At 49.9% G+C, this 13,468-nt stretch overlaps 1 protein-coding gene across 1 annotated transcript in view; it reads left to right on the top strand.

Moving 5' to 3' along the window:
* Positions 1 to 397: 397 nt before the first annotated feature.
* SYT17 (synaptotagmin 17) overlaps positions 398 to 13,468 on the top strand; it is a 33,299-nt gene continuing 20,228 nt past the window's right edge. The window contains exons 1-5 of the mRNA XM_056866384.1: positions 398 to 412; positions 6,939 to 6,956; positions 7,803 to 7,951; positions 9,899 to 10,038; positions 11,858 to 12,477. Coding sequence (XP_056722362.1) covers positions 398 to 412; positions 6,939 to 6,956; positions 7,803 to 7,951; positions 9,899 to 10,038; positions 11,858 to 12,477 — 942 coding nt within the window. The remainder of the gene's footprint in view (positions 413 to 6,938; positions 6,957 to 7,802; positions 7,952 to 9,898; positions 10,039 to 11,857; positions 12,478 to 13,468) is intronic.

The following is a 13,468-nucleotide window of genomic DNA, read 5'->3' as shown; positions in this document are numbered from 1 at the left end:
GACCGGTCCAGCCCTGGCCGTGGCGACCAGCGCCCCCTCGCGGCCGGTCCGAAACCGCACCCTCCCCGGAGCAGCCCTGCTTCGACGCGCATCCCGGCGGCGACACGTGTTGCGCCGGGCACAGCCCCCAGCCCCTCGCCCTTGCCGGTGCGATCCCGGGAAGACGGGCGTTGCAAAGGGGTTGCAAAGGGGTTGCAAAGGGGTTGCAATGCCATGCCATGCGATCCGATAGCCTTCCAGCCCTGGCAAGGGGTTGGGAGCTTGGAGCAAGGCGTGGACCCGGGGGGAGGGAGGATCGGGCCAGCCGGGCACGTCGGAGCTCCCCGCAGGAGGCCAGGCGGAGGCTGACGCCGTGCCCAGGGCTGGGCGGCCGGGGCCGAAGGGAGACCCGGGAAAGATGGCGTATGTCCAGGTAGGGCTCGGCAGGGGCGGGGGAGGCGATGCATGGGGGGCTGGGGGGCGGGGGGGGGAGATGGACGGGCCAGGCTTGCCCAAGGGAGGCTCCCCCCCCCTCCCGCGAGAAACTTGGGCCAGAGGAGTTGAGCGGGGAGCGGCGGACTTTACTCCCCGGTGCAAGATCCAACCTGTATCACCGTGCCTTCGATTGGCAACGGGCTGGGGTCAGCCTTTTAGTTAGTTCAGTGTGCACGTATATGTATGTACGCATATGCACACATACATAGAGCTGGAAGGGACCTCAAGGGTGTGTGTGTGTGTGTGTGTGTGTATAAACACGAGTCAATACACACACGTGTATATAGATATAGAAATATATAGATATATATCCCTTTCATAGCTAGAAGGGACCTCAAGGGTGTGTGTACGTGTGTGTGTATATATATATATATATATATGTACACATATATGTGTGTGTGGTATCTATCTATCTATCTATCTATCTATCTATCTATCTATCTATCTATCTATCTATCTATCTATCTATCTATCTATCTATCTAGATGTGACGTCACCCCATGGGTCAGCAATGGACTTTTACCATCTGTCTGTCTGTCTGTCTGTCTGTCTGTCTGTCTATCTATCTATCTATCTATCTATCGTGTGTGTATATACACACTCACACATATACATACACACACACACCCTTGGGGTCCCTTCCAGCTGTATGGAAGGGATATATATCTATATATTTATATCTACATCTATCTGTATCTATCTGTATATGTATGTGCACACGTGTGTGTGTGTATGTATTGACTTGTTGTGTTTGTTGTTTTGGCCGGCAAAGCGCTCATGGGTTAACGGGGTTGCTGCAAAAAACGGGCTCGGAGGAAATTGGATCTGTGTGTCGTCATAGCTGAAAGTGAAGCCCGGGCTTGAGAGGAGCCGGGAAAGGTTTGCTGGGTGCAAAAAGGGGGTGAACAAGTATTTTGCACGCACGGGGAGGGCTTTTCCTGCTGACCTTTCCAGGCGGGTGTTGTGTCCCCCCCTCCGCACCCCTGGTTGTGACTGTCAACATCTAGGAAGGGTGAGCGTGCATGTTGAAACCTTCATGAAAGGGAAACGAGGAACGTTAAAGGGAGCAGGATTTGCACTCAGGGCTCTGGCAGAAAGAAGAGGGATTGACAAGTTTTGCAGAACTTTTCTTCTGATTTTTTTTTTGCCCCATTTGTGCATGGCCAATGTGGACTAGAATGATAAGTGGTTCCCGAGAGGTTCTGGGTATGTATAAGATCCAGCAGGTGCCTGACTGTTGAGGGACATAGGGGAGGAAGAAGAGGAAACTGCGGCACAGAGGAAGGCCCATCTAGCCCAGCATCCTGCATCTCGCATTGGCCAGCCAGAATGCCATTGGGATGCCCACAAACTGATCTTCAAGGCAATAGTAGTAACTGTTAATCCAAGGTATACTGCCTCTGAACTTGGAGGTTTTGTTTAGTCATCAAGGCCAATAGTTGTTGATCGACCTCTTCCATGAACCGATGGACTCCCTTTTTATGGCTAGCGCTCAGCCTAGTGGCCATCACTGCATCCTGTGGCAGTGAGTTCCATAGGTTAATTACTTGCGTTGTAGTGATAATTAGGAAGAATTTTCTAACAGAGCGGTTCCTCAGTGGAACAAGCTTCCTCATGAGGTGGTAAGCTCTCCTTCCCTGGAGGTTTTTAAGAAGAGGTTAGATGGCCATCTGTCAGCAATGCTGATTCTAAGGCCTTAAGCAGATGATGAGAAGGAGGGCATCTTGGCCATCTTCTGGGCATGGAGTAGGGGTCACTGGGGGTGGGGGGGTAGTTTGGAATTTCCTGCATTGTGCAGGGGGTTGGACTAGATGACCCTGGTGGTCCCTTCCAACTCTATGATTCTGTTCTATGAATAAGTATCAATATATCACCTGATACATATGGTTTGATTATCATCCTTAAAACAGCCTTGTAGGGTAGGTCGCTATTACTGCTGTATTGCAGTCCGGAGGCAGAGCGAAAAGGTTAGCCAAGTACCCAGCAGAGGAATGATTCGAACTAGGGACTTGTCAGTTTATATTTCCCTCTCCTAGCTTCGGTTCTGCAGTTTCTTTACAGCCCACCCCACCCACCCCTGTTCTTCTGACTGCAATTGCCATTCGGCAGGGTTCAGCCACCTTACGTCTAGATTTGGAGCAAGACAGCAACAAAAAGCCAGCATAAGAAAGCCGGTTTGCATAAGTGAAAATGCGACTGGTAATTGGCATGTTGATGAATAAACGTTCCTGCAGCCCCAACGAGAAGTAGCCCACAAGAAGGCTCACAATAAGTACTAAATACCCACAGAAGCAACCCACAGCATAAAGCGTGAGAGCCAGCGTGGTGTAGTGGTTAAGAGCGCTGGTTTGGAGCGGTGGACTCTGATCTGGAGAACCGGGTTCGATTCCCCACTCCTCCACGTGAGCGGCGGAGGCTAATCTGTTGAACTGGATTTGTTTCCTCACTCCTACACGCAAAGCCTGCTAGGTGACCTTGGGCTAGTCACAGCTCTCTCAGTCCCACCTACCTCACAGGGTGTCTGTTGTGGGGAGGAGAAGGGAAGGGGATTATAAACCAGTTTGATTCTTCCTTAAGGGGCTGAGAAAGCCAGCATATAAAAAACCAAATCTTCTGTGCGTGGCCTGCGCTTGGATTCCTGGCACCCGTTCCCCTTTATGTAAAGCATCTCTAAGAACCCCTTTGGTCCCATGACAATCTTTGCCTGCCTTTCCCTTCGCATACTGGTAATTCTAGCATCCAACCTATTCCTCCGATATACCTTGTCATAAAGGTTTTGTGTGTGTTTTTTTAGACAGCCATATCTGGTTCCACACTGAGCCATATTTGGCTCTGGAGCAGTGGCTTGCTGCTCTGGAGCACCGTTCTTTCAAGCCGCTGTTCTTGCAGCGGCTTGCAAGAACGATGCTTGCTGAATCAGGGCGGATCCTGGCCTACCGGCATCTGCAAACTCCAGCCGGGAGCTGACCTTCAAGCAGCCGTGACTCATGCACGTTTACAGATCGCTAGATCAAAATTTCTGACGCGACAGATGTTGGCAAGGCGGTTTTAAGCTGAGCTGCTCAGGAGCCCTGGAGCCAGCACCTGAGTCCTTTAGCTGAAAGCGTAGAGATCCCAACCCTCCAGATCGTGCTTATGGCCATGTGCAGAGTCCCTTAGGATCAGGGGCGGGTGCAGGCAGCATTTCCAGAAAAGGGATGAGCGCTGGCATCTCAGAAACAAACCCCCTGCCTGTGTGGTTGTGACCCAGGCTACGCTTGGAACTCATGGTAGCTTAACCAGATAAACCGCACCTCTTTCTATTACATGTCCCATCCTCCAAGGATCTTGGGCATGCCTGATTCTCACTGCCTCCATTTTGCCCTCACAACGGCCCTGTGGGGTGGGTTAGCCTGACAGGGAGAGCGTCGCTGGCCTACAGCCAACCTTGCAACTGTCCCCCTTCGTCCATTTTATTCTCACAATAACCTTGCAAGGTAGATTAGGCTGAGAGTGAGTTTGACTGGCCCATGGTCACCCGGTGAGCTTTATGACCAAATGGAGACTTGAACCCCAGTCTTATTCTGAGACATTAACCACTGTACAACACTGGAATATATATAACTACAAAGGGGGAAACAGGTGGGTGAGCACATGAACACATGAAGCTGCCTTATACTGAATCAGACCCTTGGTCCATCTAAGTCAGTATTGTCTACTCAGACCGGCAGCGGCGCTCCGGGTCTCAGGCGGAGATCTTTCACATCACTTTACTTGCCTAGTCCCTTTAACTGGAGATGCCGGGGATTGAACCTGGGACCTTCTGCATGCCAAGCAGATGCTCTACCACTGAGCCAAACAATGCAAGTTTCATGTAGCCATTGTGGTTAAGAACCATGGATAGACTTGTCACCAGTAAATTGGTCTAATCCATTTTTTTAAAGCCATCCTAGCCTGGTGGCTGTCGCCTCGTCAAGTGGCAGTGAGTTACTTATGTGTATAATAATTTCAACAGTCTGAAGAATAGCTGGTTCTCATTATTCTGTCTCTGTGCCCTGCTTTGTCATAAAGACAAGGCAGGCTGCTAAATTGTGGGTGTGGGGTTTTTTTTTTGTCCCCAACCCCTTGGTCCCCCACACAACAGCCCTGTGAGGTAAGCTAGGCAGAAAGAAAGCGATTGGGCCAAGGCCACCCAGCAAGAGGGGGATTTAAAGCTGGGTCTCCCAGAACCTAGCCCGACGCTCAAAACTCAGTTGTGACAGGGCTTCCCTTTTTCGGATTGATGTCCCTGACAGACACAGGCAGGATTCTGGTTGCAAACTCTACAGAGTTGCTTAGGTTGGCTCAATGAAGAAGAAGAAGAGTTGGTTTTTATATGCCGACTTTATCTACCACTTAAGGAAGACTCAAACCGGCTTACAATCGCCTCCCCCTCCCCACAACACACACCCTGTGAGGTAGGTGGGGCTGAGAGAGCTGTGTCTAGCCCAAGGTCACCCATCTGGCTTCATGTGTAGGAGTGAGGAAACCAATCCAGTTCACCAGATTAGCCTCCGCCGCTCATGTGGAGGAGCAGGGAATCGAAACCAGTTCTCCAGGCCGCAGTCCACCGCTCCAAATGGGATTGGGGGTGGTACCACGGCTGTTTTCCAAGGCCACTGGATTGCAGAAAAGAACGGGCGGCGTTTTGATCAACTTACTGAATCTACACCTCATTAACCGTAGTTAGCCGGCATTCAGACAGTCACGCTAACCGTGGTTTAAATATGACCTGGTTCCACGCGCTGTCTGAACTGAGCCATTAGATCTGGATGTCTTTGTTCCCGCGTGCAAATCAACCCCCGGGTGTTCATTTTTGCGCCATTTGTTTCCCTGCGCTGAGGTTTTCCCCCCTTACGTCTCCACAATTGTTAATGTTGTGTTTGCCTCCGTGCCATAAAAAAGGCGTGAAGCGAACAAACAGATCAGGGACTCCGTTCGAGGGAAATGAAAGGGAAGACGGGCTCACAAAGGCATACAAAAGACAACAGGAAACATCGTTCCGATCCGCGCCATCTGTTCCTCTATTGAAGGAGCGCGTGGTTTGCTTGAATAGGGCCTCAGTCTTTCACAAAGGATGCGTCGGGCTTTTGTCAGCCGTCATGAGAGCTAGAAACTTGATTTTTTTTTTAAACAAAAAAGGATTAACGCCAAATCTCGTGCCAGCTGTATCGCTGCACAGTTAAATGAAGAGCTGTGATGTTTGACCATGCTTAAGTGATTGGACGACAGTTCTAGCCACCTTTCCAAGGGGGGAGGCTTTGGCTGCCAACCTCCAGGGGGTGGCTGGAGATCTCCCACTCCTACAACTGATCTCCAGGCGGCAGAGATCAGTTCACCTGGAGAAAAAGGCCGCATTAAAAGAAGAAGAGTTGTTTTTTATATACTGACTTTCTCTACCACTGAAAGGAGAATCAAACCGGCTTACAATCGCCTTCCCTTCCCCTCCCCGCGACAGACACCCTGCGAGGTAGGTGGGTCTGAGAGAGCTGTGACTAGCCCAAGGTCCCCCAGCGGGCTTCATGTGGAGGAGTGAGGAAACAAATCCAGAGCACCAGATTCGCCTCCGCCGCTCATGTGGAGGAGCGGGGAATCAAACCCGGTTCTCCAGATTAGAGTCCGCCGCTCCAAACCACTGCTCTTAACCACCGCACTGCGGTGGCTCTCTAGAAGGTGGACTCTATGGCATTATACCATGCTGAGGTCCCTCCCCAAACCCCGTCCTCCTCAGGCCCCACCCCCTAAATCTCCAGGTATTTCCCAACCCAGAGCTGGAAACCCTAGGGAAGGCACATAGTTATGGCCAAGCATAAGCAAACAGAAGGCCATGGGCTTAAAAGACCACTTGTCACATGCGACCCTGGAGAGCTACTGCTGATCAGAGGGGGCCGCAGAGGAACAGACAGGCGGTTGATTTATTATAAAGCAACCCAAAGGATCTGAATCTTGAGGAGGGGGAGACCCAGGGTGGCCAGGTCTGGGTTGGGAAATACCTGGGGTTTTGGGGTGGGTGGAACCCGAGGAGGGCAGGGTTTGGGGTGGATCTGATCCATGTTTTTACCGAGAGGGTCCACTCGTTTCATGGGAACCCGCTTCCGAGCGAAGACTCGCAAGGCGCCCATTCAGTTTTGAAGGCGAAGAGCGGGGAACTAGAAAGAGGGAAGGTGCCGGGTGCGAGGCGGAGGGATGAAATGGCAGCCTGTTGAGGAAAGCGAACGAATGAAATGCACACGCGCCCCTCTCCAATCTTTTTATCCTTTGCTTCAGAGATGCCGGGCAATCGGAGCAGGGCGCGGCGGCGGGGTCTTGCTAGGAATCAAAGCCCTTGCTGAGTGCTTGAAGGGCAGGTGTTGGGGGGGGGGGTCACCAGAGAGGCTTGCTAAAGTGGTCTTGTCTCTTTCGTTTTTCTTCCTCCTCGGCTTTGTCGCGGATATCTAAAAGGACAGTTGGAACCAATAAATGAGGTGAGTTAATGTGATGATTCATTCCTCCTGTTCTCGTCTCTCCCGGTGGCTCGTGCATTTTAGGCTGCTTCTCTATTTCTATGGTACATTGCGGTGTTGGGGGTTTTTTTTTGGTGCGTGTGTTGTTTTTTAGTTCATGCGTTTTTCGGCACGCGCCACTTCTTCATGGACCATGTGTGTTTCGGCTTATTGAAGACAAGTTCGCTTAAAATATGGCGCAAACGCTTAAATATGTATTGAAAGAGGCATTAAAATGAAAAGCTATATTCCGTTCGCTTAAAACTTGTTGTGGATTTGCACGGATGCACGTAATTCCCCACAATATCTTATATTCTGTGCCTGGATTCCCTGAGAGCGTCGCTTCCATTTATTAAAAAAGGTTACTAGTCCTCATGTTTCAAAGGTTATCGGCACACTTTCCGATTTTCACCTCGCACTGGGTTCAATCCAAGCAGCTTTTCCTGTATGACTTTTATCCGTGCACATCCCACAGTTTCCATCGTAGCTTTTCAGACGATCAAAACACACCGGTACAGATTCTTGATTGAAGCCGGTGTGCCTCTGCTGGGCCCTGTTTGCAGCTGCCAGGGCCCTGGGAATGCATCCTCCTAGTTCACCCGTCTCGGCAGCCCTTTAGATGAGATGGCGCCAGTAGGTTTCTTGCATTTCCTCGTCTCATGTAAGTGGAATGAACTTAGCACCGGACTAACAGGAATGAGCGAAACGCGGACATGCACAAAAAGCCTAAATAAATGTTAACAGTCTGCAAGTGTAAGACCACTGAGAGCTATATCTGCCTGCAATCGACTGGTTATAATTGTGCTTTCTGGTTTCCAACGGCCTCAGGGCCTGTTGTCTAGAATCTCGGACCTCTTGCTGTGCCGATGGACCTGCGGGAGCTGCTGTCAGACTTGTTACGATTGTAGCTGCTGCCAATCGAGCGAAGATGAAGTGGAAATCTTGGGGCCTTTCCCAGCACAGACGCCTTCTTGGTTGTGAGTTGTGGATGTTGCCTTCTCCCCCACCCCCAGCTACCCCCCCAGCTGTTTTGTGTTGGCTTCCCCGCCTTCAGGCATGAACGTCCGAAGAGCCCTGCCGGATCAGACCAGGGGGGTATGCCTGGTATTTATGCCGACTTTCTCTACCACTTAAGGCAGAATCAAACCGGCGTACAATCACCTTCCCTTCCCCTCCCCACAACAGACACCCTGGGAGGAAGGTGAGGCTGAGAGAGCTCTAAGAGAGCTGTGTCTAGCCCAAGGTCATCCTGCTGGCTTCGTGTGGAGTGGGGCAACCAACCCGCTTCACCAGATTAGCGCCGCCGCTCATGTGGGGGAGTGGGGAAGCAAACCCGCTTCCCCAGATTAGAGTCCACCGTTCCAAACCACCGCTCTTAACCACTACACAACGCTGGCTAGGCAGAGATAGATAATCATGGAGCAGTGAGTAAGTAACGTGTGGCTTGACCAATAGTTGGGCCTAAACATTCTGAATTTCATCCGATAACTATATAGTGATGCTTCTCCCTGTCTGGTTGGTGTTTGTTTTAATGCTGTGCAAAGCCGAGGACAGGCCTGTCTTGCTCCGGCAAATCTAATTATGTTGACTTAACCGACACATGGCGGCAACCCTTTCCTGTCATTTCTTCTCCAATATTGACTTTCCAGCCTTGTTGGAGGGGGGGGGATCGCAAAGAGCAACGGGGGTGTGTGCGTTCATCAGCTTTGGGTATTATGAAATGTCCGACACGGACAGTCGAAAAATGAACGTTTCATGGTCCGGGAGATTGCATGGCAGTCAGGGCTCAGCTTCGTCTTTGTGGCGTCCCTAATTAATCAACCATAAAGGGAGGGGGGCTGTTCTAAATATAGCTAAGATTTATAGGTTGGAAGGTGGTGATTCAGCATGAACAACCGCTTGAAAAATGGCTGTTCTGTTTTTCTGGTTTAGCGTGTTGCTGGAATATCTGGCCGCTCTTCTTGGCTTAGTCGGTTTGCGCCTATTGCTGTTGTCTTCGGCGGTGGTGTAACCGAGCGCATGTCTCGAAGGAGGAAGATCTCGAGTTTGGTCCCTAGTACTTGCAGGGAAAGGATCTCTTATAAGCAAAAGAGCCGGGGCCAATCAGAACAGATGGTATTGGGCTAGATGGACCAATGATCTGACATGGCGTAAGGCAGATTTCTTCCTTTAGCCAGCGTGGTGTAGTGGTTAAGAGCGGTGGTTTGGAGTGGTGGACTCTGATCTGGAGAACCGGGTTTGATTCCTCCACGTGAGCGGCGGAGGCCAATCTGGTGAACTGCATTTGTTTCCCCACACATGAAGCCAGCTGGGTGACCATGGGCTAGTCACAGCTCTCTTAGAGCTCTCTCAGCCCCACCTACCTCACAGGGTGTCTGTTGTGGGGAGGAGAAGGGAAGGTGATTGTAAGCCAGTTTGATTCTTCCTAAAGTGGGAGAGAAAGTCAGCATATAAAAACCAACTCGTCTTCTTCTTCTACTTCTACTTCTACTTCTTCTTCTTCTTCTTCTACTACTACTTCTACTACTTCTACTTCTTCTACTTTACGGCAAAGAGTCATACCCCTCTTGCTTTTTCTCAGCTTTCAGAGAGGTTGACTGATTGATAAAGGTGTAGGTTTGTTGTTATGATATTGCTGGGGGTAAAGGGAAGATGACCGGGGAAGGCACTGGCAAACCACCCCGCAAACATAGTCTGCCTAGTAAACGTCGGGATGTGACGTCACCCCATGGGTCAGGAATGACCCGGTGCTTGCACAGGGGACCTTTACCTTCACAATCTAAATAATGAGGGAATCCCAAGATATCACATGTTTGTAGGGTGGTTATTTGAGGGGGAAAACCCGCGACCCGTTAACCACCTTACTGAGGCTCACGGTTCTCTTCTTGGGCTTCGGAGGTTCCAAGGTGTTCTCTTGTCTGCAGGGTAAGCAACCGAAGCGACGAGAAAGATGGCGATTCTGACAACACCACAGCGAGCGAGCCTCCCCCGACGCCTCAGGAAAGACGGAGGTCCTCTTCGGAGACGTCCAAGTCCACTTACAGTCTCGCCAGGCGGATTTCAAGTAAGGCCCCCGGCCCCTCTTTGGTGTAGTTGTGGGGCGGAGCGGCCTGGTTTCCTGATGCCGAGGCACAAGGGGCAGTGGCTCAGTGGTAGAGCATCTGCTTGGCATGCAGAAGGCCCCAGGTTCAATCCCCGGCATCTCCAGTTAAAGGGACTAGGCAAGTAGGTGATGTGAAAGACCTCTGCCTGAGACCCTGGAGAGCTGCTGCTGGTCTGAGTAGACGATACTGACTTTGATGGACCAAGGGTCGGATTCAGTAGAAGGCAGCTTCATGTGTTCATGTGACCTGGTGGACTGAGGCATAGGCTGGTGGGGGAAGAGGGTAGCCCCTGGATGATCGAAGGTCGATCAAGCCTGGATTAGGGGTGTGAGGGAGGGGAATGGCAGCCATTTGAACTGCAAGCAGAGGACAGCCCAGCTCCTCGCCCTGAGATTTTACTCCTTCCCCTTGGGGGCCAGAGGAAGTTGATGGCTTCTCAACCTTTCTTGCTCCATTCCCCCCTTTCACCATTGTTCAGAATATAATTTTCCCCCTTCCCAAAATAGTCTGTCTCAAAAGGTGCATTCCAAATAATATGCACTTTGCTGAATGGTGGTCCCAATCCCCCCCCCCAGAACCCTAACATTCCCCCCCAGGGGGAAATTCCCCCCTTGTTGAGAACCAACCCTGTTGTTCAACCCCAGTCCTCAAAGCAGTTCTCAAATCCACTAGGGCCAAATTATGTGTTACACATTTATTTGTGTTCAGATTCCCCAGATGCATCCATTAGTTGCAGAAAGGAGCCAAAGGGGGGGGAGGGCTCTGATATGAATGGGGTCTGGGATATGAGGTTTTTAATTCTTTCTTCCCCCCCCCCCCGCTTTCAGCTCTGGGAAGAAACAGATCGGCACAATAAGTAATATAAATAAATAAAATACGAGTCTAACCCAGCTTGCTGGGGGTAAAGGGAAGATGACTGGGGAAGGCACTGGCAAACCACCCTGTAAACAAAGTCTGCCTAGTAAACGTCAGGATGTGACATCACCCCATGGGTCAGGAATGACCCGGTACTTGCACAGGGGACCTTTACCCTTTTTTACCTAACTCAGAAGCCTCTCAATCCTGCCTGGTTCTCAAAAGGGACCACTGGCTGTGCTGAACCCATAGAGTTAAGAAGGCTGTTTCCTTTCGAACCAGCATTAGGAGAAAAGTGTAAGCAAGTACAGAAAATCTTCTGGGATGGTATGTCCAAAGAGGGGCTGTGGCTGAGTGGTAGAGCATGTGCTTGGCATGCAGAAGGTCCCAGGTTCAATCCCCGGCATCTCCAGTTAAAGAGACCAGGCAGGTAGGTGATGCGAAAGACCTCTGCCTGAGTCCCTGGAGAGCCACTGCCGGTCTGAGTAGACAATCCTGATTTTGATGGACCCAGGGTCTGATTCAGTATAAAGCAGCTTCATATATTCATGTGAACGGGGATTTTATCATCTCATTCCCTTCTTTTGCTCCCCTCCCAAGGGGGCAAGGTATCTAATCTGTCATTTTATAAATAAGTTTATTTATAAAGATCCTAGTCCAATTTATTGCCTACGAACTGTGTTGGGTGACCTACAGTCTTAAAAGAGACGGTGGGGGGTAAATCTACTGTCCTCACACTATGTATAATTGTGTAAATCTCTGTTGTTGCTGTCCTTGAAGGTGATGATACAAACTTCCTTAGAGAGTTGCCATATAAACGGTTCACATAGCCCGAGAGCCCTTATAAAAATTTTATAGAAGCACCAGGGGTTGTTCTAGTCTCTAAAGCTGCCCTGATATTTGCTGTTTGGTCCTCTCGCGCAGGTCTGGAGCTGAGGCGGCCAAGTTCCCCCTTAATCGACATTAAACCCATTGAGTTTGGGATTTTAGGAGCCAAAAAAGAAATAGTCCAGCCTTCCATCCTGAGGAAACCCTACACTTCCGACGACTACTTCAGGAAGTTTGAGCCGAGGCTGTATTCCCTTGACTCTAACAGCGATGACGCGGATTGTCTGACAGACGAGGAGATGTTGGCCAAGTACCAACTGGGGATGCTGCATTTTAGTACTCAGTACGACCTCTTGCACAATTACCTGATCGTCCGGGTCATCGAGGGCAAGGATCTCCCGCCTCCGATTTCCTACGACGGCTCGAGGCAGGACATGGCTCACTCCAACCCTTACGTGAAGATCTGTCTCCTTCCGGACCAGAAGAACTCCAAGCAGACGGGAGTCAAGCGCAAAACCCAAAACCCCGTGTTTGAGGAGAGGTACACCTTCGAAATCCCGTTTTTGGAAGCGCAGAGGAGGACTCTGCTCTTGACCGTAGTGGATTTTGACAAGTTTTCACGCCACTGCGTCATTGGGAAAGTGTCCATGCCCTTGAGCGAGGTGGACCTGGTTAAGGGTGGGCATTGGTGGAAGGCGCTGGTTCCCAGTTCCCAGGTAAAAGATTTGTTTTTTGTTTTTTTAAAAAAATTATTTTATAAAAGATGGGTACTAAAAGGAGAAAAAAGGGACGGAAAAAAATGAGATAAAGGATACATCCTCCTCCAATTTTCCACATAGTTTAAATTTAAGCAGTAAAAAGAAAAGTGTTCCCAAACATTGTATCATTCAAAACATTACTTCATCTCAAGATTCTCTAAAGTGAACAAAACTATATTTCATCCATTGAGCCTTTGCATCAGCTTAAACTTATAATAATCTAATACCGCATCTTCTGTTAAATATCTTAACCGTTTACGTATCTTATATATCTCTGTAAATTCTTTTCAGTTTCGTTCAGCCTTGTTGAATAATTTATGTACCACTAAAATAATAATCAAAGGAGCCCCGTCCAAGCTCTGCTCACAACCTAAGTTCGATCCCGACGGAAGTCGGTTTCAGGTCGCCGGCTCGAGGTTGACTCCGCCTTCCATCCTTCCGAGGTCGGTCAAATGAGTACCCAGCTTGCTGGGGGTAAAGGGAAGACGACTGGGGAAGGCGATGGCAAACCACCCCGCAAACAAAGAAGTCTGCCTAGTAAACATCGGGATGTGACGTCACCACATGGGTCAGGAATGACCCGGTGCTTGCACAGGGGACCCTTACCCTTAAAATAATAATTATAGAAAGGTTGCCATCTCAACACAAATTCATCTGTTGGTTTCATATTAACTAGTTTAGTTAGTTTAGCCATCAATGCAAAATCGGAAAGTTTGTTGTTCCACTCTTAGATGTCGGGAACTGTGAAGAGTTTTTTCTTAAAGTCTTTATTTAGTGTACGAATACTCCACTTTTTTGTCCAGCATTACCACCCATGACAGCCTGCAAAGCTTTGTGAAAGAGCAAAGAAAAATTAAAAACAGACAAGAACGTTGGCGTTGCGATGCGCCCAAACCATTCCTCCTCCTTTTCCGGAAGGAGCGTGCTTACTTGGGGAGGGGGTTGAAGT

This window comes from Euleptes europaea, chromosome 21 (genome assembly GCF_029931775.1).
Source record: "Euleptes europaea isolate rEulEur1 chromosome 21, rEulEur1.hap1, whole genome shotgun sequence".
NCBI classification, from domain to species: domain Eukaryota; kingdom Metazoa; phylum Chordata; class Lepidosauria; order Squamata; family Sphaerodactylidae; genus Euleptes; species Euleptes europaea.
This window is presented reverse-complemented; position numbering and strand designations above follow the sequence as displayed.